The following is a 25,926-nucleotide window of genomic DNA, read 5'->3' as shown; positions in this document are numbered from 1 at the left end:
TTACAGGTGTGAGCCACTGCTCCTGGCTGTTAGCCTGTGTCTTAAAGTCTACCCAATTTGTTCCAAAGTCAAATACGAAATAATAAGGTTATCTTCAGAAGCTGCCTTTAGCACAGTTCTGACACATTGAAACAATCAATAAATGTTTGTTGATTGAATGAATAAGCCTTGACATTTATTGTTCTTTCTCTAAAAATTCAGATTAGCAATGAAATTGAGAATGTGATAGAAGAAGCCACAAAACCAGCAGGTGAACAGATTGCAGAATTCAGTATCCACCTTTTGGGGAAGCAGTACAGGGAAGAACTACAGGATTCCTCCAGCTTTCACCACCAGCACCTTGAAGAAGAATTTATTTCAGAGGTGGGTGATTAAAAAAAAAACAAACAAGGCAGTGTGCCTGCTATGTTAGTTTCCTATATTCACAACACTGTTTAAAGATAGGTTTAGGTTTCAAATTGTTTGTCTACTTGGTTCCTGGAGTGGTTACTTAGCCATTTCTTCAGAAAACTCTGTGAAAAGTCATAGGACAGATGAATTCTTTCACAGAAAGAAAAATCTTGCCATCTGCTAAAAAATAAATGCAATTTCCAACTTTTGCTGCACAGCCAAGGAAGAATGTGTTCTGTGGCATGGTTTTGACTTGAAAATATTTGGAGAAATAAGCTTCTCTAAGAAACTACACACACTGTATTGTTTTTCTTAAGGGAACATTACATTTAATGTCTTTTAATTTCATCTTTAGTATTTTTAATTGAAAATTTTTCAGTAGTTAACACATAGGAAATAACTGGTACAAAATTTAGAAGCATAAAAGGGCATCCAATGAAAAATAAATGTTTCTCCTATCCTTGGTTGGAAGTATTTTTAAAAAGGGATTTCTTTAAAGAATTGTGGATTAGACCATCCCATAACTTCACTTTCTGGGAAAATTCTATATAGGACTTAAACTCAATAATTTTTCAGTCAAAAATGACCCATAGTCCCCATCTAGTTTGCCTTTGCTTTTGTGCAGTAAGACATTGAATGCTTATCTACCCCTGTCTGTCAGATGACAGGGCACATCATTCCTTCGTTTATTTTTTCCCATTCCTTCTTGATGGGGTTCTCTTTAGCCAAGTTTATCAATTCCATTACCTTAGATTAATTTTCTTCCCCAGATACTGTGTTCAGATGAGAAATAAAAATGTGCATCTCTCAGCCAAAGCATTATTGTAGCCATCAGATGTGGGAAGGGGAGGCCAGACAATTTATTTTCCTAGTGGTGTGGCCAAGTTGCAAGGCTGTATGGTATGTGGAAGAAATGTCAGCCAGGCCAGTGGCCACCTGGCATCAAAGAGTGTATTGGGCTGGCTGTCTGGTTTTCTCTGTCCTTTGATTAAGGAACTTTTAATATAGCTTAGTGTTTAGGTAAACAATTGCATGGAATGACTGCAGATTTAGAGAAGTCCAATAAACACTCTGAAAAATATCTTCATCAAGGACTTGATGAGGTAGGCAGCTATTGAGGTGATTAGAGGGTGTTGAAGGTTCTGGGCCTACCATGGAACACCTCCTTCTCTGGCCTATCTCTGTACTCCCTGTCCCCTTACCTGGAATGAAATGTCTGCCAATAGTCACTTTGCATGAAACAGCAGAGGCAGGGGATCATGTCTCAAACTGAAGGGGATCCTCCAGCTCCCTCCCCTTAGGACACCATCACATGGATTTTTCCCTCAGCTTCTCTGGGTATTACTGGAAGACACACAGGGAGAAAGAAAGCCTGCTTGGAGGGGATGAGGTTTAGGAGGTATTAGTCTTTGTGTATCTGTGTGTGTGTGTGTATGTGTGTGTGTGTGTGTGTGTGTGTGTGTAAAAGGATAAGAAGTGGGGGCATGATAGGCTTGGGATAACACGAAGTACAACATCAGAGAGGGGAAGTTCAGTGTGATGGGCCTGGGAGGGTTGGTGCCTGAGGGCAGTTCCAGTGTCGGTGTGATCCTCACATAGTGCCTTGTGCTCCACAGGTGACTTTCTATTTGTTTGCTCACAGCAGTCATGTATTCAAGCATCTCTAATTTACAGATGAGGCTCAGGAGGCCAAATAACTTGTTCATTGTCATTCAGTCTCTCTAGGAACAGAAATGAAAATCAGGTCTCCTACTGCCTTTCAAAGTACTCCTTCTTCTACAGAGTCCCCTTCCTTTTAATTCAAGGGAGAAGTTATAGTGAACCTTAGTTTTCCCAGTCTTCGTCCCAATTCTAAAGCACGTTTATCATGAGGCAGGGGCAATGTAATTCAATGGGAAGAATATGGGCTTCAGTGTTAGAGAGACCTGGGATTGAATGCATTCTGATTCAGTCACTTACCAAATGTGTGACCTTGGCCAAGTTAGTTAATATCTTACAATCTCCATTTTCTCATCCATAAAACAGGAATAATATATTATCTCTTGGGATTGTCACAGAGATTTGAAGTAAAGCAAAGCACCAGATATATTGCAGTCCTCAATAAATTTTACTGACTATTAATATCAATGTTGAAGTCGAATGACTTCATGCAACTGGATATCTATACATGTTTAGACTCCAGAGATTGCAAAGCCTACACTAAGACGGGTTTAGTAGTAATGATTTTTTTCAGTTAATGGAGTGCTTTTAGGTACATTTCTTTTAATCTTAAAATCAATATGGTAGGTGGGCAGGGAAGTATTAGTTCTGAAAAAAGAAGGCCTGTGCATGGACTGTCTGCCAGCAGAAACAGAGCTGAGACTAACCCTCAGCCTTCTGATTTCTAGTCCTGTGTCTTCTACCCCTCCCCACCACCCTACAAGAATTATAACAGTTTTTTATTTCCTTTCAGAGAGTAAAACAGGGCACATTACTGTAGCCAAAGAGTTTCATTCTTTGGCTTTGGATCTTTATTCTTAAGGCATAAAGATCTTCAGTGAACCAAGATTTTTTAAAAATCCCACTCTCCTCATGTGAGGACTTGGTTAAAAGCAGATGCCCAGAGATGTTGCCAAGGTCCATCAATTTATTTCCTTTGTTCTGATGTTGGCCCCATCATGACCCATCTGGTGAGGCTGTCACCTTCTGAAATGTTACAGATTAAATGTTTATTTTTGTTAAAATATGCATTTTTGCCTAACCTGATTATTATTATTTTTTTTGAGACAGAGTATGTCGCCCAGGCTGGAGTGCAGTGGCGCGATCTCGGCTCACTGCAAGCTCCGCCTCCAGGGTTCACGCCATTCTCCTGCCTCAGCCTCCCGCGTAGCTGGGACTACAGGCGCCCACCACCACGCCCGGCTGATTTTTTGTATTTTTAGTAGAGACGGGTTTCACCATGTTAGCCAGGATGGTCTCCATCTCCTGACCTCGTGATCCACCCGCCTCAACCTGATTATTTTTACATCTTTAGTCCAATCTGGCATACTATTTTCCACCTCCAGTCACTAAGCTCATTTGGAGTTACATGGCTAGATTTTAAAGACTCAGTAATGAAACTGGCTCCTGCAAATGCAATGCTCATGAATTGGTCTTTTGACCAGCGGAGTTACCTGACCACAGGGCCTCTCGTCTGGGTGTTGAGTGTGTTTGTGGTTCTCTTTCGTTGTAGGAGCAGGAAAAAGATGTCGGCAGCCACTTTCACACTTACAGAAAACAAACACTAGACTGTTTTTCAGTGTGTGTGCTGTGGCCAGATTTCAAATCCAAACAATAACATTTAAAAATGCTATTACAGGCCTGTAATCCTAGCACTTCGGGAGGCTGAGGCAGGAGGATCACCTGAGGTCAGGAATTCGAGACCAGCCTGGCCAACATGGTGAAACCCCGCCTCTAGTAAAAATACAAAATTAGCCGAGCATGGTGGCGCACACCTGTAATTCCTAATTCCAGCTGCTCAGGAGGCTGAGGCAGGACAATTGCTTGAACCTGGAAGGTGGAGTTTGCAGTGAGCCAAGATCGCACCGCTGCACTCCAGCCTGGGAGGCAGAGTGGAACTCCGTCTCAAAAAAAAAAAAAAAAGAATAAAATAAAATAAAATGCTATTACAGCTTCTTTTGAAACAATTTTTTTTTCACATTTCATCACATAAGGGAAAAACAGTGCTTTGCCAACAAGGAGTATGCTTTTTATAATTTGGAAAAAATTAATATTAAAGCACATTAAAACCTTGAAAGACAAAATGAAAAAGAAAAATGTGGCAGTGTTTAGGCAAAATTTTTTCTTTCATTTTCTGACCTGGGTATGCCTAGCTAAGTGTATAAGCTTCTAATAGTTGTGAACAGTTCACTTTTTATTCTACTCTTAAAAGCATTATTTTCTATATATTTTTCCATATTTTTACATAGTTATCATTTTTATTTGTACTTTTAACAGGTTGAAAATGCATTTACTGGGTTACCAGGCTACAAGGAAATTCGTGTACTTGAATTTAGGTAAATAGACTTATCTAAATATGCACATTTTCAGTAGTATTCTTTATTCTGAATGGAATGTCCATTATATTTATCACACATATTCTAACAATAAATGGTTTGAATGCTGTAACTCAATGCTATTTCTGGTAAATTAGTATTCTTGATGTTAGTTTTTCAGGTGAGAAAATTGAGTTAGAAAAAGACCAAATAATAACTCAAAGAGATATATTAGGTCTAAAATTGGCTAGGTTAAGAATTCAGGAATTCATGTCCCCAGCTTGCTGCTGACAAGTTACGTAGGTCTTATTTGGCACTGATAGGAGCCTGAAGGCAGACGAGATGTGGCCCCAGTGTTTTCCTAAAGCTTGTCAGTGTGGTGATTTTGACATCTTGGTATGAGGCCACTCTGGAAGGGATGCATTAGTCCTTGTTTTAAACATAACAGTTCTGAGTAAACCAGACACCTCTTTTAAAGACATTTATTCCCTGCTTAAGACTCACAGTGTAACACTTGTGAACATTTACTGAGTGAATACTTTACTGAGTGAATACTTTGTGTTGGGTATGCCACATTGCTGAGCTCACTTAATCTTCAGCCCTCTCAGGATAGATATTATTAATACTCATTTTTAAGAGGAGGAAACAGGTTTAAAGGGATGAAGTATTAGCCCAAAGTCAAGAGTTTGTAAACTGGGGTGGAGGAGGAATTTTGAAACAGAGCAGCTGACTTTATAGCTTTTCTTGCTCTGAACCTTCATGCTAGACTCAATGCCATGATTTAGGTGATGCTCTAGCCCAAGTTTAGATGTTATCCATCTCAACTTTGGCTTGTTCTTGACAAAACTTCTGAGTTTACCAGAAATAACAGCAAGCACTTACATAGCATTTACAGTGTGCCAGGCTTTATATATATATATGTATATTTACACACACACTATTTAATTCCAACATCAATGCTGTGAGATAGTTACTATGCTCTTATTTTCCAATAAGGAAACCAGAGCACAGGGAATTTAAATAATTTTCCCAGTGTTGTTTAGCTAGTTAGTGATGCAGGCTTAGTGGAAAGAGGCCAAATATTTGAAGTTGTCCTACTTACCTAGTCTCATATCATGACCAGTCGCCCCCATTCAACTTTAGCAGTTTTCAAACAGAATGCTGCCTCCAGTTGTATGCTCAGATGAGAACCTGAGAATGTGAGGCCTTTGAAGACCTCCCTTATTTGGCAGCACATGAAGGGCAACACAGTCTTTGGAGCCAACTTGCCTGGCTTCAGATCCTGCCGTTGCACTTCTGGCTGGATGCCTTTGGGTGTATTTCCAGGTTTTAACTTTTCATTTGTATAAAAAAGATAATTTACCTTAATCCTGCTTTATTAAAAAAATGCTTTTGAAATACCGTCAGCAACTTATTTATCTTCTTTGGTCTGTAGTTTCTATACCTATATTATGAGGATACTAATAAATCTTAATGAAGATTAAATCAATTTTTATAAAATGCTTAGCATAGTTCCTGGCACATGGAAAGTTCTATTTAAGCATCTGCTACATAAAATAATAAATATTAAAGGTTATGCAGTATACTGTGGATTAGTCAGTCCTGACATTTACCTATACCCTTACTACTTTACAGTGTACCATCTAATTTTAATACTGCATAACATGTTGTATCCCAAAAAAGAAGGTTCCCAATTTTGTTAAAGCCAACAACTGGAGTCCTCTGCTGATTTACTGAAAAAAGTTTCTTTATGAAGAAATAACCATATGTGAATTATTTTAAAGTATTTTTAAAATTTAGAAGAAAATAAAGACCATGGTTTTAAAATAAAATGCTTTTATCACCTTTGCTCACTTCCTTCAATCCATAGGAATTTGTCAGTATCCGATACTATGCAAGCATTTTTATTTAAGGAAGCATTTCAAAGAAATTCAGAGGAAATACATAAAGAACTTGCACTTTGATGAATGATGTGACAATAATAAGTGTCTCAAACTCTGTTTAATATTTTTAATTTTTGTTTTCAGGTCCCCCAAGGAAAATGACAGGTACTTTTTGGCACTTTCTCTAATGTCCATTGAATTGGGAGATAGTTTAGTAAATATAGCAGGCCGTAGGTCCAGGGGAGCATAACTCAAATATTATATCACTTCCAATATCACTGTCTGACTTTTTCAGATCAGGGTTTGTCAAACTTTTCTATTAAGAGTCAGGTAGCCAATAATTTAAACTTTGTAGGCCATATAGTCTCTGTTGCAACTACTCAATTCTGCCACTATCAGGTAAAAGTAGACATAGACAATATATTGTAAACTAATGAGCTTTGCTGTGTTTCACTTTATGGACATTGAATTTTATATAATTTTCACATGTCACAAAATATTGTTCTTTTTTTGATTTTTTTCAACTATTAAAAAATGTAAAATTCAGTAACTCTTGGGTAGTAGGCTGGATTTAGCCCACAGGCTGTTTAATTTTATGTTCCTGGCTTATTTCACTTAACAAAATGTCCTCCAGTCCATGCGTGTTGCTGTGAATCACACGATTTCCTTCTTTTTATGGCTGAATAGTATTCCATTGTGTATGTGTAACTGAATGGAGGCTTGGCTGCTCACTGCTTGCAAAGCCAGTAACAAAGACAATGTGCAGTGAAAGGAAAGTGACTTTATTTCCAAAGCTAGCAGTGGGGGAAGTGGCCAGCTTAACCTCCAGAAATGATTCAAACTTCAGGCTGGGAAGAGGGGATTAAAAAAGGAAACTTGGAATGGGAGGCATGCAGGAGGGGTGCTGGGTACAAGGTCTGCATGTCTTGTTCCAGTGGCTATCTCAAGCCATGGTCCACAGGAGCACAGCTGGCATCATCTCAACAATGGCTGGGTTGTTGACTAACTGTCTTGAGATCATCTCTGGAATTTTGCAGCTGGGTCTCCATGCTTGGTCTGTCTCAAGATTAGCCCCTGGAACTTCTAAGTAAGCATATAATTAGATATAAGCATGCAGTTTAATAAATGTGCATGGGGTAAAGGAGTACATGGTGGGAGATGGTAGGAGGGAGTTAAGTTTCAAAGTATGTTTCAGGGCTATATTTTAAAACTGAGGGGGAAAAGGCTCCTACAGTTTGTTTCAAGGTTACAACTTGAGACTGGGAAGAAAGGAGAAAAGAAAAAATGTTTTAAAATGCATTTGGAAGTTAAACTACTTGGTTGCATATGTATACCACATTTTCTTAATTCATTCATCTGTGTTGGACACCCAGGTTGACCCCATATCTTGGCTGTTGTGAGTAGTGCTGAAATAAATAAACATGGGTGTGTGGATATCTCTTTGATATACTAATTTCCTTTCCTTTGGATAAATGCCCAGTAGTGGGATTGCTGGATCATATGGTAGTTCCATTTGTTGTTCTCTGAGCAGCCTCCATATTGTTTTCCATAGTGGCTATACAAGTTGACATTCCCACCAGAAGTATGTAAGAGTCCCCTTTTCTCTGGATCCTCACTAGCATTTGCTATTTTTTGTCTTTTTGATAATAGCTATCCTAACTGGCATGAGATGATACTTCATTTTGGTTTTGATTTGCATGTCCCTGTTGATGAAAATGTTGAGCATTTTAAAATATATTTTTTGGCCATTTCTATGTTTTCTTTTGAGAAATGTCTATTCATATCATTTGCACATTTTTAAATTGGATTGTTTGTTATTTTGCTGTGGAGATATTTGAGTTTCTTCTATATTCTGGATATTGATCCCATGTCAGATAAATAGTTTGCAAATATTTTCTCTCGTACTGCGGGTTACCTTTGCACTCTGTTGATTGTTTCCTTTGCTGTGCAGAAGCTTTTTAGTTTAATATAATTCCATTTGTTTATTTTTGCTTTTGTTGCCCATGCCTCTGAGGTCTTATTCATAAAATCTTTTTCAAGACCAATGTCCTGAAGTGTTTCCCCAATGTTTTCTTCTAGTATTTAATAGTTTTTCAAGTCTGACATTTAGGTCTTTGATCTATTTTGAGTGGATTTTTTGTATAGAGTGAGAGCTGAGGGGTCTAGTTTCATTCTTCTGCATATGGATATCCAGTTTTCCCAGCACCATTCATTGAAGAGAGTGTCCTTCCTGCAGTATATGTTCTTGATATTTTTGCCAAAAATTAATTGGTTATAGATATGAATTGATTTCTGGATTCTCTATTCTGTTCCACTGATCCGTGTGCCTGTTTTTATTGCTAGTACCAGGCTGTTTTGATGACTACAGCTTTGTACTATATTTGAAGTCTAGTAGTATGATATATATCATCAGCTTTGTTATTTTTTCTTAGGATTGCTTTGGCTATCTGGGGTCTTTTGTGGTTCCATACAGATTTTAAGACTTTTTTTCTATTTCTGTGAAGAATGTCATTGGTATTTTGATAAGGATTGCTTCAAATCTGCAGATTGCTTTGGGTAGTATGGTCATTGTAACAATTTTAATTCTTCTGATCCAGGAGAATGGGATGTTTTTCCATTTTTTTGTATCCCTTTCAATTTCTTTCATCAGTGTTTTGTAGTTTTTCTTGCAGAGGTCTTTCACCTGCTTGGTTAAATTTATTTTTATGTATTTTATTTTTCTTGTAGCTATTGTAAATGGGATTGCCTTTTTTTTCTCAGCTAGATTGTTACTTGTGTATAGGAATGCCACTGGATTTTTGTAAGTTGATTTTGTATCCTGCAACCTTACTAAATTCATTCATCAAATCTAGGAGTTTTTTTAATGGAGTATTTGGGTTTTTCTCCGTGTAAGATCACATGATCGGCAAACAGGGATAATTTGACTTCCTCTTTTCCAATTTGTATGCCTTTTATTTATTTCTTTTGCTTGATTGCTCTGGCTAGGACTTCTGGTACTATGCTGAACAGGAGTGGTAAAAGTGGGCATTCTTGCCTTGTTCCAGTTCTTGGAGGAAATGCTTCCAACTTTTCCCCATGCAGTAGGATGTTAGTTGTGGCATTTTCATATGTGGACTTTATTGTATTGAGGTGCTTTTCCTCTAGCTAATTTTTTGAGGGTTTTGATCATGAAGGCATGTTGAATTTTATTAAGTAGTTTTTCTGCATCATTATGATGATCATATGGTTTTTATACTTCATTCTGCTGATGTGATGTATCATCCTTATTGATTTGCATGTGTTGAACAATCCTTGCATTCCTGGGATAAATCCTACTTGGTCATGGTGTATTATCTTTTTGAGGGGCTATTGGATTTGATTTGCTAATATTTTGTTGAGGATTTTTACATCTGTGTTCATCAGGGATTTTGCCCTGTAGTTTTCAATTTTTGTCAGGTACGTGTCTTGTTTTGGAATAATTAAATTTTTCTCCTTTAATTTTTTGGAATAATTTCAGAAGAATTGGTATTCATTCTTCTTTAAAGGTTCTGTAGAATTCAGTGGTGAAGCAATCCAGTCCTAGACTTTTCTTTTTCAGTAGACTTTTTGTTACTGATTTAATCTTGTTACTTGTTGTTGGTTTGCTCAGTTTCTTTTTGGTTCAATTTTGGTAGGTTAAATGTGTTCAGGAATTTATTTCCACTAGGTTTTCAAATTTATTGGCATATGGTTATTCATAGTAGTCTCTAATTATCCTTTCCATTTCTGTGGTATTTGATGTGATGTCTCCTTTTTCATTTCTGATTTTATTTATTTGGGTCCTGTCTTTTTTTTTTTTGAATCTGTAGATTGCTTTGAGTAATGGTAGAATGCTATAGACCATTAGTCTAACTAATGGTTTGTTGATTTTTATCTTTTCAAAAAATCAACTGTTTGTTTTGTTAATCTTTTGTATATTTATTTTGGTCTCCATGTCTTTTATTTCTGCTCTGATCTTTATTATTTCTTTCCTGCTGCTAATTTTTTGGTTTGGTTTGTTTTTGCTTTTCTAGTTCTTTGAGATGCATTGTTAAGTTGTTTATTCGAAATCTTTTTAGTTGTTTGATGTAGACATTTATTGCTATAAACTTGTCTCTTACTACAGCTTTTGCTGTGTCCCACAGGTTTTGGTATGTTGTGTTTCTATTTTCATTTGTTACAAGGAATATTTTGTTTTTATTTTAAATTTATTCACCCATTGATCATTTAGGAGCATATTGTTTAACTTTCCTTTATTTGTATAGTTTTAAATTTGTCTCTTGTTTTGATTTCTAGTATAATTCCATTGTGGTCAGATAAGATACTTGATATAGTTTTGATAAAAAAATTTTTTGAGACTTGTTCTGTGTCCTAACATATGGTCAGTCATGGAAAATGTTCCATGTGCTGATGAAAACAGTGTATATTCTGCAGCTGTGCATCTGTTCAGTGAAATGTTCTGTAAATATCTGTGAGGGCCACTTAGTCTGTGGTGCAGTTTAAATCTGGTGTTCCTTTGTTGATTTTTCTTTCTAGATGATTTGTTCTAGGGAGATAATGGGGTGTTGAAGTCCTCAACTGTTATTGTATTGGGGTCTATCTCTCCATTTATATCTAATAATAGTTGCTTTATATGTCTTGGTGCTCCATTTTGGGTGCAGGCATATTTATAATTGTTATATTTTCTTGCTGAATGGATTCCTTTATTATTATACAATGTCCTTCTTTGTCTCTTTTTTCAGCTTTGGACTTGAAGTCTGTTTTGTCTGAGCATGGTTACTCCCACTTGCTTTTGGTTTCTGTTTGTGTGGGATATATGTTTCTATCCCTTCACTCTAGATCTTTATGTGTCTTTATAGGTCATGTAAGTTTCTTGTAGGCAGCATATAGTTTGTCTTTTTTTTTGTTATCCTTTCAGCCAGTCTATATATTTTAAATGGATAATTTAACCTATTTAACTTCAAGGTTATAATTCACAGTAGAGAACTTATGTCATTTTGTTGTTTGTTTTCTAGTTGTTTTGTATATTCTTTGTTCCTTATTTCTTCTCTCATTGTTTATTTTTGTGGTTGCTTTGATCCTTTCTTGTAGTGTGGGGATGAGTACCAGGTGTCTCTAGTCAGCCATATTAGTGATGTCACCCAGAATTGCTAACCTAGGTATAGTTTTCAAAATTATTCAGCGTTGTCAGGAATTAACCAGCTGATAAAATTTATTTGTAACTTTTGGGTGTACTTATATTCTGAGCTGTGTATAAATGAATGTATAGCACAGAAATAGTCTATGAGATATATAACATACTGTTTCTCTCTCTCCCTCTCTCTCTATAAGCATTTATATGCACATGAAGTTTTTTTATTTGCTCTGTACCTGTTTTAAAATGTACTCATTATTTTAATTCAGTAGTATGCATTTGAAGTGAATCAACAACATATCCATCTGGTATACCCAATTTATATATTTAGCTTCAGGCTTTTTCAGTATGTATCTTCTTCCTAAAAGAAGCTATAAAAGAAGAGATGTCTGAGTTTCTCCAAAATATCCTTATTTTGGTTGATCTTGATGAAATGTGATAGCACTATTTTTAATTTTTAAAATATATATGCATCAAACGACCAATCAGGGCATCTGAGGGGAGAGAATAAGAAAGGGTAAACTTCACCTCTACATGATTGATGTCTTTGGAAATATGTACTCATTATGTTAATTTAGTAGTACATATTTGAAGTGAATCAACAATATATCCATCTGGTATACCCAATTTATATATTTAGCTTCAGGCTTTTTCAGTATGTATCTTCTTCCTAGAAGAAGCTATAAAAGAAGAGATGTCTGAGTTTCTCCAAAATATCCTTATTTTGGTTGATCTTGATGAAATGTGATAGCACCATTTTTAATTTTTAAAAAATATATGCATCAGTCAATCAGGGCATCTGAGGAGAAAGAATAAGAAAGGATAAACTTCGCTTCCACATGATTAATGTCTTTGGAAATAGCTGTCAGACACAGAAACTCTCCTCTGTATAGCAGCTGCATGAGTCCAGTTCAAAAGATGAAAGATGATGATCCAGTGGTGGTTAGTTAACTTGGAGTTGCTGAGTATGGAGAGCCAGCACAGCTTTCTTCAATCACATATCATTTTATCTACCAATGTGTATTCTGCTTCTCATGTATTTCCTTGGCCTCTTGGTTTCCTTTTATTCTGTACCTCATCCTGAGATATATTTGTACCCCATTACTATGCCAGAACTCTGTCTGTTCTGAGTCACAGTGATGTTCTTGGCCCTCAAAATAGATGGTTTTCTGGTATCTCAAGCACTTATTTGAGTTCCCTTTCCAGAACAAAAACATGGTAACAAATTATAACATCTCTCTGAGGCATTTTATCTTCTTTAATGAACTTATCTGTACTAGACAAGGTAGATTATAATAGAAGTATTATATTTAGATGTCCTATGGAAACATTGAGAGGCAAATATTTTGCCAATAAAGAGTAACACCAGTAATCTATTCCAGACTGCCTGATTTGCATAGCTTTCTTGATCCAGGAACATTTCTCTTGATCTTTTCCCTATTACATTTAAAAGTCATGCAAGGCATATGGTAGGCTCCCAGTAAATGCTTGACTCTCCTTGTCTGATTTTCTGCATAGCCTAAGAACCAACTGAAGTGCTAACTGACATAGCCTTTCCTCCTCCTCCTTTTTCTTTTTTTCTTAAAGTTTTTTATCTTAGAGTCATGTTTACACTAGAAGTAAGTTTAATAGGTTGTGCAAAAATCCGAAAAAGAAACTCACCTTTCTGGAGAGGTAGATATGGTCCATCACGCTAAGACTTGGAAGAGCATGCACATCCTCACAGAGCTGGGCTGTGGCCAGGAAACAATGTCTCTAAAATGATTAACCAGAAGATACAAATACATGAAGCTAATACGAATGTTCTTTAGGGTTAAAAATTGCTCTGTTGTATTTAGAGTCTGAAGATGCTTCAGATTAAGTCAGGCATATCATGTACTGTTGTTTAAGTGGCATAAATTCAATTGTCTTATCTGCCTTCATTAGGGAACAAAATTGATCATTTGTTTCTTCATTATTTTCACAAGTATGTATTGAACTGCTATGAGCCAGGCATTGTGCCAGATGCTGGGGACATAGAGCCAAAAAGTAATTGTGCCTGTATAGTTGGTGAGGAGATAGAACATGAGCACCAACCACGTCTTCATGTTAAAAAGAAGTTTCCCTGGGAGATGACAGCTAAGCTGAAGTAAAATAGAAATAGCCAGGTGAAGAAAGTATCTCTATGTGTGTGTACATGTGTATGTGGAAGATATAAGGGTTGGGAAGTAATAACAGGAATTGGAGAGAGAAGGAAATGTATGTGCAAAGATCCAGAACCAGAGCAGGTGCCTATGGTCTGCCAGTCTATCAGAATGACTGAAGGCTAATAAAGAGCAAGGGTGAATATGATGTGGTGAGTTCTGATCGGTAGGTGACCCTCTTATTGTTTTATTCTATCTTGGAACCACCATTTGATATTTTAGCATATTTTACTGAATTGATTTCTTTATAAATAATATTGGGAATTACCTATGAATCAACATACTCAGATGTGCAAAACTGAAATACTTTAATTGCTTAGAGGATTGAGGAAAGTTCTAGAGACAAGCAGATGTTCTTACTACTTAGAGCATCAGGGTGTCAAAGTGCTCAGTTACTACTTTTAAGAGCCCTGAACCACTGCATTAGAAGAGGTATCCTGTTATATCTGGGAGGAAAACGGTATTGAAGTCACTCAGAGTAAGACAGGAACATCAAAGAGGCCTGGCTGCTTCCTAATATGGCAGGTGGGAGTGTCACGTTTATGGCTTTCCCTGCAGTCCAGGGTGTGTGATCTGTGCCATGTAGGCCAGGCCAGGTCCAGACCAGTGCTCCCAGGAAGAAGTCTCTTGAGACCATTCATGCTTACCAAACCATAAAAGACAATGAATTCTCTAGGATGCCCGTTGATCTACTTAAAAATGAGAAATATATGTGCCAACAGACCAATCAATTATTATAGCATTGACTGGCTCATGCATTCTTTCCTCATAAGAAAATCTGTAGGGAGTTATAATCAAAAGTTTCTTTTACAAGCTTGAAATCAAAAAGAGGAAGTTGGATGATCTCAACAGCCAGTATCATCTAGCCATGATAGCTTATTGTAGCCATTTCCAATCTAGGGATCTATTTCACAAGGAACTCCCAATATACTGGTCAGAAGCTTTCCACTAACTAGTAACATCAATTAGCTGACTAATATCTTTTTTCCTAGACTCTATGATATCATCCTTATTATGTTGATACTTTCCTTTAGATATGTAAATACCTTGATTGTGCTGCGGTTTTCTTTCTGCCTTCAGACAAGTATATATTTCTGTTCATCTAGTAGGCACTGGGTACCTCTCTGTGCTAGGTACCAAGCTGAGCACTGGGGATAGAAACTCAAGGAGAGACTGAGACACCATCACTGTGAACAAAATCTTTGTACAAAACAATGAAGGCTAAAATAAAGAAATAGATAAGAATATATAAGTTCAGAGGAAGAAGCACATTATTTTAAATTTTATTCAATTTTTCATTAATTTATTTTTATGCTTTGTTTTGAGAAAAGTTTGCTGCTGTGGAATGTCTGAAAGTGGTGAATTACTTTTACTGCACGTCTGTCTTGAGTGGTTTGTCTCTTGGAAGGTAGTATTCTCCTTTCCTCTGGAGGGATCTTGGTGTGACTTGCTGGGTTCTTACTGCCTATGATGGATGTGCTGCAGAGACTGGCTGGAAGCCAGAGTGATGGGTAGTATTGAGCTGCCCTCATAATTACTTTTTTGGGTAATAGTTTAATTGAAGCTACTGAGAGGGTAACATACTAGTTCAGAATGTAGGGGCTGGGGTTGGACAGATCTGTGTTGAAATTATGACTCTGCCACATATTACATCTTAAGAAATCTAAAGGAAGTCTTTTAACTGCTCTAAGGGCTTGTTTCCTCAACAATATTCTGAAGCTAAAATATCTTTCATCAGGTTATTATGAAAATTAAATGAGATAAAGCATGTAAAATACCTATTACATTATCAGCACTTACAAACTGTTAGCTTTTAGTTAGAGAAATCTGAGTTGGAGTCTAGAGGAGTATTTTTATTTGGTTTAAAATTTTATATTCTGATGTTATTTCTCCAAAAGACTAGTTAAGAAAATGTCAACACATCAACTCATACTTATTTATTTTCTGTCTTTCTGTCCTGTGTTCCAAGAAGTCTCCTCTTTTTTGCTTGTGGAAAGGTTGATGGAGAAAAAGCCTAATTCCCAGACAAGTGCTGTTTGTTAGTACTTGTTGAGGTTTTACGTAATTCATTAATGAGGGAGTTAGCTTTAAAAAGAGAGAGAGAGAGAGCTTGTTTCTAGAGTATCTGAAAAAGAGAAATTCATATAGTTAATTGGGAACAGATTACTAAGTTACATACAAAATTAGTTAATGCCCTGGAGGGTGGTAAAAATATAACTTTAGAGATATTTTTCCTACCAGGCCAAGAAAAAAATTACTTCATAATAGTTTTTTACAATTTAGTCTTAAACTTTATAGAACTGTAAATTGTCTAGGTTATCAAACAAAAGTATGTCTCCTGAAAGAACTGTCATATTAGAAAATACTCCAGCACAACATTTTAAAGGAAAATAATCATCAATTTGCTTTAGTACCAAGTTTTTCATAATTTTCCTACCACAATAAATAACTATGTTTCAGTACATAATTCGTCTAACAACAATAATGAAGTGATGTGAGAGGATTTTGCATTGTGAGGAGGAATTAGAAAGACTGTTTTTAAAAATCAGGAGGAAAATGCTAATAGGAAAAGAAGGAAGTAGGCTCACAGTGAAGAGGGAGGACTTGCCTTTGAAAGAGGAAAGGAGAAGTGAGAAACAGGGGAAGAAGATGCTCAGATCATCCTGCAGGGTTGCCTCTGTGGCCTCCTTAGAATTCTTTTCCCTATTCTTAGAGCTATGACCCCTCATTCTCTGGGAAGGAGGAGAGGATGGCAAAAGGTTGTCCAGGGTTTTCAGAGGAAAGTGATGGAATCCATGCTCTTTGAGACTCCCCCTCTAGGTCCAATGTTTGTTCTTCATGGGTTCAATGCTCCTTTCTTTGTGCTTCCTTAGCTGAACCTAATCTGTTCTCTCTTTCCATCCATAGTGGCGTAGATGTTTACTATGCAGTTACCTTCAATGGTGAGGCCATCAGCAATACCACCTGGGACCTCATTAGCCTTCACTCCAACAAGGTGGAAAACCATGGCCTTGTGGAACTGGATGATAAACCCACTGTTGTTTATACAATCAGTAACTTCAGAGATTATATTGCTGAGACATTGCAGCAGAATTTTTTGCTGGGGAACTCGTCCTTGAATCCAGATCCTGATTCCCTGCAGCTTATCAATGGTGAGTTTGATATCCATCATGAAGTCCTTGTATAGTTTCTTTTCCAGTATGCTCTGGTATAAACTAATTTCCTGAAATATATAAGGTTCTGACCATTCTCTAGACTTTATGAGACAGGAGCCAACCTGATATGAATGGAGTTTTAGCCATGCAGCTATTTTGGATAGATTAATCCAGGGCTTTCTGGAATATTTGTAGACAAAAGGCCACAGAGTGTGGAAAGTGGCAGTTAGAAGTAGTTTGGAGAAATAGGAGCAAAGCATAAGAAAAAGGAAAGTAGTACTTGGAAGTGTGCATTGAAACAGGCTGTAATACTTCCCTGACAACCGAGACATGACCTCTCTGAGGTAAGTCAGCTAGTAAAGGCTTAAAAATCAGAGTGTAGAGAAAAAGGAAGAGCTCAAGAAAGGTAATGGGAGATCTAGGTCAAAGAAGAAGTGATAATGGTTGCCATGCAGAATCTCAATACTGACTTTAAATTCAGATCGCTGTGGAGATCCTGTTATGATCCATAATGAACAGGTGGATATGACAGTTCGTGAAGAAGAGGGTGTTTAACCTGGATTTGGAGGCTACAGGGTGCCCAGTCAACCTGGGACTTAAAACTTGCTAAGATTCTGGCTACCAGTATGCAGCATCTTAACTCATCAGGGCCACGGTATCCTGCTAACTCACTTGCTACTTTGCATTTGCTTCTATTCTCCATGATTTCTTTACTCATCGGTAACTTAGCTTTAAAATGTTCAGTGGAATATACGTTATGGAAGTGACAGCATGGGAGAAGTACCAGCTGCTGAGGAGGAAAATCTACATGTGAGGCAATGCTAATGATGCATTTTTACAGCCTCTCTAGCTCCCACACATTTTAAAGAGGAAAGAGCCTCTGTCCTGTCCTTCCAGGCAGCTACTACCTAGCTCTGTGTGTGTGTGTGTAACAAATAAATAAACAAAAATAGAGAAGCCAGAGAGGCTTGTTGGATTTACATAGGAAGATCAGAAAATTAATAATGAAAGAGAATAGTAGATTTAAAAGGCAAGGTAGGGAAGAACATAGGAATCAAGATTTTTTTGAGTTGGGGCTTGGAAGGAGAATTTTTAGAGAGAGACAAAGAAAAGTCTTGTCTTTCCAGGCAGTTATATGTGTATGTGTGTGTGTGCACATATGTGCATGTGTGTGTGCATTTGTGTGTATGTGTGTGTGTGAGAGAGACAGAGAAAGTGAGAAAGGGAGAGAAAAAAACTTTTAAAAAGATTTTACTGTGTGTGATTTAATCTCTTATTTCCCAAATAAGATATTGTTTTTTGTTTGTTCTTTCTTTCTTTTTCTTTCTTTCTCTTTCTTTCTTTCTTTTCTTTCCCTTCTTTCTTTCTTTCCTTCTTTCTTTCTTTCTTTCTTTTCTTTCTTTCCTTTCTTTCTTTCTTTCTTTCTTTCTTTCTTTCTTTCTTTCTTTCTCTCTCTCTCTCTCTTTCTTTCTTTCTTTCTCTCTCTCTTTCTTTCTTTCTTTCTTTCTTTCTTTCTTTCTTTCTTTCTCTCTCTCTCTCTCTCTTTCTTTCTTTCTTTCTTTCTCTCTCTCTCTCTCTTTCTTTCTTTCTTTCTTTCTTTCTTTCTTTCTTTCTTTCTTTCTTTCGAGAGGCCAGACTAAAACTTTACATTGCTTTCAACTATTTTGGCTGCTGGACTAACGTTTTTTTAATGTGACACTCTGCTGAGACAGGGTCACAAAGTGGTCTGGGCTTTATATGAATTACATAGGACTTTAAGATGGAGAAATGCTCTCTTCAGTGGATGAGAGTGTTATAGAACCATTCATTCTTAAACATTAGGGAGGCTTTATATTTTGGAGCAGTTATCCTGGGCTCACTTCCTCATATACTTCTTTGTCATTGTTGAATCTCTGTTGGAATACTAGGGCTAGATAAAATAGTGAACAGATAAGAAGCTTGTTATAATCTGAAACTGCTGAAGTCCCTCTGGCAATGCTAATAGAGATTAGCCGGGGCTAACCATGGAGATGGCATATGGGCAGAAGATTCTAGGAATCAGGATATTGGGATCAGACAGAGAAAAGATATAGTTAGGAGATCATGACCTAAGGGAGTTAAGAACCTACATTGAGCAGAAGGTGCAAACACCAAGGTCAGTAACTGGAGTGGTAGGAGAATGGCATGAAGATTAAGGTCTACAATAAACAAAGAGGTTGCTTAGGAAACTATATCCACAAACAGTATTGCAAGGTCTTCCTTTTATGTGGAGGCTGTTGGTGGAGCTACTTTCATAAAGGTATCCTAAAAAGAGGTAAACAACTTTCTTAGAATTTGTAAGCAAGTTCAACAAAAGCTTTACAATATCTAGTACCAACTAATTCAAGTGCCTTGGGCTTTCATTAGACATATATTTCAATTACTCAGAATTTTGTCCCTAAAATTTATTTCTATTGCCAGGCCAACTTCAGAGTTCTGAATGGCGGCAGCTTTCTACGTAACTTGATCATTGTCTCAAAAGATATGATCCTCCTTGTATTAGTCCATTCTCACACTGCTATAAATAACCTGAGGCTTGGTAATTTATGAAGAAAAGAGGTTTAATTGACTTACAGTTCCACAGGCTGTACAGGAAGCATGGCTGGAAGGCCTCAGGAAAGTTAAAATCATGGCAGAAGGTGAAGAGGTGAAGGGGAAGCAAGCACGTCTTACCATGGTGGAGCAGGAGGGAGGTAGGGGAAGAGACTGAGAGAGAGACAGAGTCAGAGAGAAAGAGACAGACAAAGAGAGAGAGAGAGGGAGAAAGTGCCACACACTTTTAAACAACTAGATCTCTGAGGACTCACTTACTATCATGAGAACAGCAAGGAGGAAATCTGCCCCCATGATCCAATCACCTCCCACCAGACCCCGCTTTCAATACTTGGGATTGCAATTCAACATGAGATTTGGGTGGAGACATAGAGCCAAACCACATCACTCCTTGATCTTGTGGAGCTTATTTTTTCATAGAAGACAAGATAATTGTATACATAGTTTTTAAAAGTTTTGGAAAATACTTAAGCCAAATAGGGTTTTTGACTTTTGCTTGATACCTCTATGTGAGGCCAGTGGGAACAGGTGGATAAAGAGACTCTACTTCTGTTTTTGGTTGCATACACCAGATCACTCTCCTGGCAATCCCTTCTTTTTAGCTTTCATTGATTCCCTCTCCTCCGTGGGCAAAATCAACTACTTCTTTGTCTGTATTACCATACATTGTATACACGCCCTTCACGTTGTTTTGTAATTTGTGTTTTTTTCTCTGATATATGCAATGTTTCTAGAAGAGAAACTTGGCTTTATTAATGTTTATAGCCTCAACTTTGGCAAAGCCTATGGTAACTAGCAAGCATTCATTAAATTTTTGTTGAAATAAATTATGTAATCTACTCTCTTTGTTGCTCTTTAATATCATTACAGTGACAAAGATTTTTGGCGTCCTAGCTCAGTTTTCAAAGGTACTTTCTTCCCAAAAGGCAATTATTTTTGCATGCTTTTCTACCATTCTTAGCATAAACCAAAGGAATTGAAATTTCAGTACAACTTTTTTACTTAAAAAATTAATTTAAAAATAAGCGCTTCATAGGAATCTTGAACAGAATAAAAACTAACTTGAGAAAGGAAAGGAAGTAATAGAGGAGTGTCCTAAATGTGATAATGGGAAAAATCTTTATTTTATGTTAGATTCTTATAATTCAGGCAGATTGTGCTAATATAAATAAAATATCTGCATAAAGTAACAAACATTTTCTAAGTAAGTGTGTCCCATATTTTCTGCCAAAATCTAAACAATGAAGAGAAAGAACTTGACTTTCAGTTGTCCCTGCACCTCAAATACAATAGGGCCTCATCCAAAAATGTTCTTTAATATTGTTCTTTCCTCAGTGAGAGGAGTTTTGCGTCACCAAACTGAAGATCTAGTTTGGAACACCCAAAGTTCAAGTCTTCAGGCAACGCCGTCATCTATTCTGGTATGTTTTTATGTTTTATGCTAGAACCAGGCCCTCAAGCTTCTCTTCTTTCTTCCTTCACCTGCTTACTTTGGCATTATAAATTTCCCAAGCTGTTCTCATTTCAATTATTCTCTTGCATCATCCCTAGACCATTACTCATAGCTGTCAGCTCATGGGTACCAAGTGTTGGTTCAGAAAATTTAAGCCTTCTGCAGTGATTAAATAAAGTCTGCATTGCCAAACTCCACACAGGGTAGAAACCTTATTTATGGTTCCTACTTGTTCAGCGATAATTAGGCTATTAAGTGCCCACTGAGTTGTTCTCTGAGAGTTACCCAGAAATAGATTTTATAGCCAACATGATAAATTGATGTACTAGGTATAGAGCGTAGATTTTTTGTTTCAAGGATTATAGTGAAAAAATGATTAAACTCCAAAACACATAGAACAGTGTGTGTATGGAAGGGAGAGAAAGAAGAATATCCACTAGCTGACAGATGACAGGGATTCTAAATCAGGCCTCCTTGTAACCTGGACTGAAAACATTCCCGCTTGCATAGAAACAGCATGGGATGAACTTTCCTTTTTGTTCTTACCACCCAGCTGCATCAGGAATTCCTCTTCCCCCTCTAAACCTCCACTTGCCACTTCACTTGTAGGGAGTTATATAGTAGAAAAGAAACAGCATAGTTTAAACAACAGTGATAACATCTACAACCAAAAACCACTACAGAATTACTTGTCTACAATGAATACAGGAATCTTTTGTTATCATATACAAACAGTAGGGGGACTCCCTTCTCATCTACATTCCTTGCTTTTCTTCCCTCTTAAAATTTATTTTCTGTCTCATATCAGCTATTTGAATTACTTGTTTCTCGACTTTAATGGAGCGATGGAAATTCAGAAAGCCTGCCCTTAATTCATGTAACCATTAATCGCTGCAGCCATTTCTTCTACTAGGTTATAGAGCAACTCAATATTACAATGTAGAATTACTAAAAACAATCTTTTCACTGAGTTACATATTAGACAAAATAGGTTAGAAGAGATTTACAGAGAGTACATTCATTTGGTGTGTATTTATTCATTCACTTATTCGTTCATTCAAATATGTTTGTTTTGTGCTTTCCATGTGCCAAGTGCTTGTGAAACTAAGACAAGTAAGGTGTGGCTCTGCCTACACAAATTTCTAGTCTGGTGGTAGTAGACAGATTTCTAAACAAGGTGATGCAGATATTGTCCTAGAGGTCCATCCGGGGTCCAGTGGCAGGGAGTGATGACAGCGCCACTACTCTCCGCTTTTAATCACATTCTGTAACCACAGAAGGAGCTTTGTGATGATATTTTAGAATCATATTGCAAAGATGAGAATTTCTATATAAGCCAGAGGCTGCAAACTGGAGACTAGCTGGATCCAACTATAGACACACAGCTTGGGACCAAATTTTAAAAAATAAGTCAATATTTTAAAACTAGGAGATTTTTACATAAAAATGTAGATTTCTGGCTTCTTTGGAACACCAGGAAGATCTGCTACTCTGAAGTTCATATTCCCTTGTGGCAGAAAGTGGCTGGAGCTTGGCTGTGGCTGCCGCTTAATGATGGCAAGCACCAATAGGGCTCACTTGTTCATTTACGTTGCAGTGCTTTCATTTGCATTGATGCCAACTCCTTTCTTTTTTGAATAGTGATTACTGTAGGGCATTCATTAACAATTTAAGGAGACATCAGAACGTTAATGGGAGATGATAAGACATGAAAACAAGGAATGATTAATTAGAAATGTCTAGTTATTACTTTCTTTTTAATTTATTCCTTCCCTCCCTTTCTTCATGCCCTTGCCAATTGTTAGCAAGATTTTACTCTACCATATAAGTGAGGTGGGTTTTTTCCCCCCAGATCTTATTTTTAAAAATTATTTTATATACAGAGCTGCCATAATTGTATTACTAGTCATTTTATTGTTTTTATTATTAGTAATAAAGGCTTTATTCAAAGAGTTAAAAAAAAGTTATTTTAGAGCTAGGAATGTTGGAAAATTGAATTTGACACTTTTCTGGCACCCTGACTTGGAAAATCACTTGTACAGTGTGCTTTCTTTAGGGCTAACAAACTTTTCAATTGGCGGTAGCAGAAATGAAACTGGCCAATATAATAAAGTTGTCAATATACTACATTGAACTAAAAGAATGCACAAGTTAAATTTGTTACTATGGGAACATCTATGGATAGAAAAATTAATGAAGGGCTATTCCTGGCATGTATGTGTTAACCTTTCAAAATGTATAAGAAAGCTTCATTGCCATGCCATTTTTTAGGGAATATTTATCCTGGAAGGGATGGTCTTTCTTCTTTATTTGAAAAGTCAAGTTGTTTACTTTCACATTTTATGTTGCCTGTTAGTGACTTGACTTTTTAAAAGATTTTATGTATTGTTTTACTTTTAATTTTTATGAAGTGAAAAGGCATTTTGTTTACAGATATACTGAAACGGTATATTACTGCTTGAGGATTTCTTTTTCATTGAGGATTCAGCTGCTTTCCTAATGTGTGCCAGGTTATGTGCTCTGTCTGATAAAACTCAATTTCTTAAGCATGGCTTGAAGGGCTTAAGCTATCTCACATGAATTTTTTTAAGGTACATTTGGAATTTTCAAGAATATATGAGTAGCTTTAACACATCTCTGGAAGTAGTTTTAGATAATTAAAAGGAAAAAAGTTAATTTCCTCTTATGGTATGATCATCATCATTGTAACTACTTTATTGAAGAACAGAACTTGGTATTGAGCAAATGGCCTTCTTTCCCCTGACTACATATGTAGTTTTCAATCCTAGAAAAATAAAGGGGAAGGCTAGAAACTTTTTTCTATGTAAACAGGCTCCATATTCCTTAGAGCAGGTATTTGAATATTAGGAGATGGCCTCCCACACTCCCTATCTGTGTTGACCTGGGTCTTATAAACCTGTGGAATATGCTAACCCAAATGAGAGCATGGACTGCCAAGTCTGTTTGCTCTAGTTTCTCCTCTGAAAATCCTTTTATCACTTGGGAATATATACTTGTAGAGACCTCTGGATGAATAGCTGTTAGTGGGAAAAGCACTGGCACTGAGAAATCTAGAGACTTGGCTGCTTCCAGTCTGTTTTTCTCTCTTTTTTTGTGTGTCCTTGAGCATTTCACTTCTATGATCCTCAGTTCTCTATCTTTAACAGGCATGGTTGTACTACATGTGTTCTTGAGTCCTTCTAAGTGTAAAATGTGATAATTTTGTTATGTTCACATACATGTGCATGCTCAGCCCCTCTTCCCAACATAAGATTTTTACAAGCCAAAGGATGGCCTCATAAAGCACATGAGCAAGACAAGAGCTGATGTTTTTACTTAACTTTTTGCCTTTCACTTTCTGGACTTTAATTTATTGTCTTCCATTTCTCTGGAAATGAACTCTTGCTCTATCTCCTCTGTTCTTGAGGACTCAGAATAACTTAGACCCTCTAGGCAGAAATATGAACCAGCTTTTTGTCTATTTGGTGCTAAGTTATGTAGGAGCACTCTGCACACAGGTCAGCAATTGCAAGCCACCTCTACTGAATAGAGTTATGTAAGGTTAACAGTACTCCTGGTAATTCCATGGTGTTTTTTTGAGACAGCGTCTTGCTCTGTCACCTGGGCAGGAGTGCAGTGGTGTGATCGTAGCTCACTGAAGCCTCAAACTCCTTGGGTTCAAGTGATCCTCCTGCCTCAGCCTCCAGAGTACTATAGGAATGCACTATAGGAGTGCACCAAGGCACCCAGCTATTTTTTTTATTTTATGTTTTTTGTAGAGACAGAGTCTTACTCTGTTTCCCAGACTTGCGTGCTCCTAAAGTTTACTAGAAAAGTGCCAGAAGTCATCTCTCCAATTAGATCTTTTTTTTTTTTTTTTTTTTTGACACGAATCATGAAACATGTCATATTATCCTCAGGGTCACTTCTGTTAGGGGATTCCCCAGGAGGGAATTTTGTGTCCTCAGATCATTTGATGATGGCCTCTGGCTTCCTCTTTCTTTACAGATGTCTTGCTTTTTCTCTCATACATTTCATGTCAACAGATTCAGAAGATTTGGTTATTAGACTCCAGTCTAATTCCTAGATATATCTTGCTTCTATTTCTTTTTTTTTTTTAACCAAAGCAACATTGCCAAAAATGTTTGCTAACATTGCATCATATACTTTTCATCACTCTTCTTTTCCCTTTCCAGATTTTTATTTTCTGGCTAAATTTACATTTAGCCAGAATGATATCATTTTTGGTTCATGTTGTTGTTTTAAGTGATTCTCATTCCTTATTTGCTGGGCATTTATATTTCATTTTGGATTGTCTAATCACTTTTTGACAGAAATGATTTAAACTTTAATGGATTTTTAAATGCACTGTATTATAAAATGATGGCACATTTGCATAATATCACTCATCCAGGGTCTCAACAGTAACAGAATCATCTAGAAGAATCTACCAATGGAGATGTGGATAGGGTTAAAGGGGCAAAAAAAGAATGTTGAGATATGCAGAGACTAACAACAGTGGGAAGCAATTGCCACTACCATCCATTGGATTACAGAGGAAGAGGAGGAAATGCTGTTACTAGAGCCCACTGACAGCTGGAGCTGTAATTGTGGAGGGAGAAGCACAGCTATGCTAGACACAGAGTACTGAGGCTTGGCGAAAGCAGGGAAGAAATACCCTGACCTCTCCTTCCTCCTGTCGTTTGATCTGCTTATGTTTCCCATTGGCCAAACTCAAACAGAAAACAAATGCAAGGGAGCAGGGGTGGTGCAGATCACAGGGGTCAGCCTCCTAGGGCAGAGGGCAGGAAGACAAGGATCTGAAGTGGTGGTGACAAATACAGAATAATCAGCATGGTGACCCACTTAAAATAGGAACCAATGAAAACAACATGGACAAGGCAGGAAATGATGTTGTAATTGAGTTCCACAAAAGAAAATAAGATTGTTTGACAGAGTGCTTTTAGTTTTAAGATGGTAGATGAAACTGTGGGTAACCCTCTATAGAGCCAATGACTTTCTGTTATTACCATCTTTCCTGTGCATTTGTCACTAGGGGAAGGGACAAAGTAGGACATGCCTGGTGGTTTCTTGCCTCATGGTCCCTCCTCTGTGATTGGGAGAGTGTGTAGTTCAAAGCCTTCTCA

General features: G+C 37.1%; 1 protein-coding gene across 1 annotated transcript in view; it reads left to right on the top strand.

Annotated features, from left to right (window-relative positions):
* The window catches only part of IMPG2 (interphotoreceptor matrix proteoglycan 2), a 94,871-nt gene that overhangs the window by 47,240 nt on the left and 21,705 nt on the right, over positions 1-25,926 (top strand). Inside the window, exons 7-11 of the mRNA XM_004035982.4 lie at positions 202-363; positions 4,366-4,424; positions 6,431-6,451; positions 16,508-16,752; positions 20,662-20,747. Coding sequence (XP_004036030.4) covers positions 202-363; positions 4,366-4,424; positions 6,431-6,451; positions 16,508-16,752; positions 20,662-20,747 — 573 coding nt within the window. The remainder of the gene's footprint in view (positions 1-201; positions 364-4,365; positions 4,425-6,430; positions 6,452-16,507; positions 16,753-20,661; positions 20,748-25,926) is intronic.

This window comes from Gorilla gorilla, chromosome 2, assembly GCF_029281585.2.
Source record: "Gorilla gorilla gorilla isolate KB3781 chromosome 2, NHGRI_mGorGor1-v2.1_pri, whole genome shotgun sequence".
NCBI classification, from domain to species: domain Eukaryota; kingdom Metazoa; phylum Chordata; class Mammalia; order Primates; family Hominidae; genus Gorilla; species Gorilla gorilla.
Note: the sequence above shows the minus strand (reverse complement) of the source record. Positions and strands in the feature narration are given on the sequence as shown.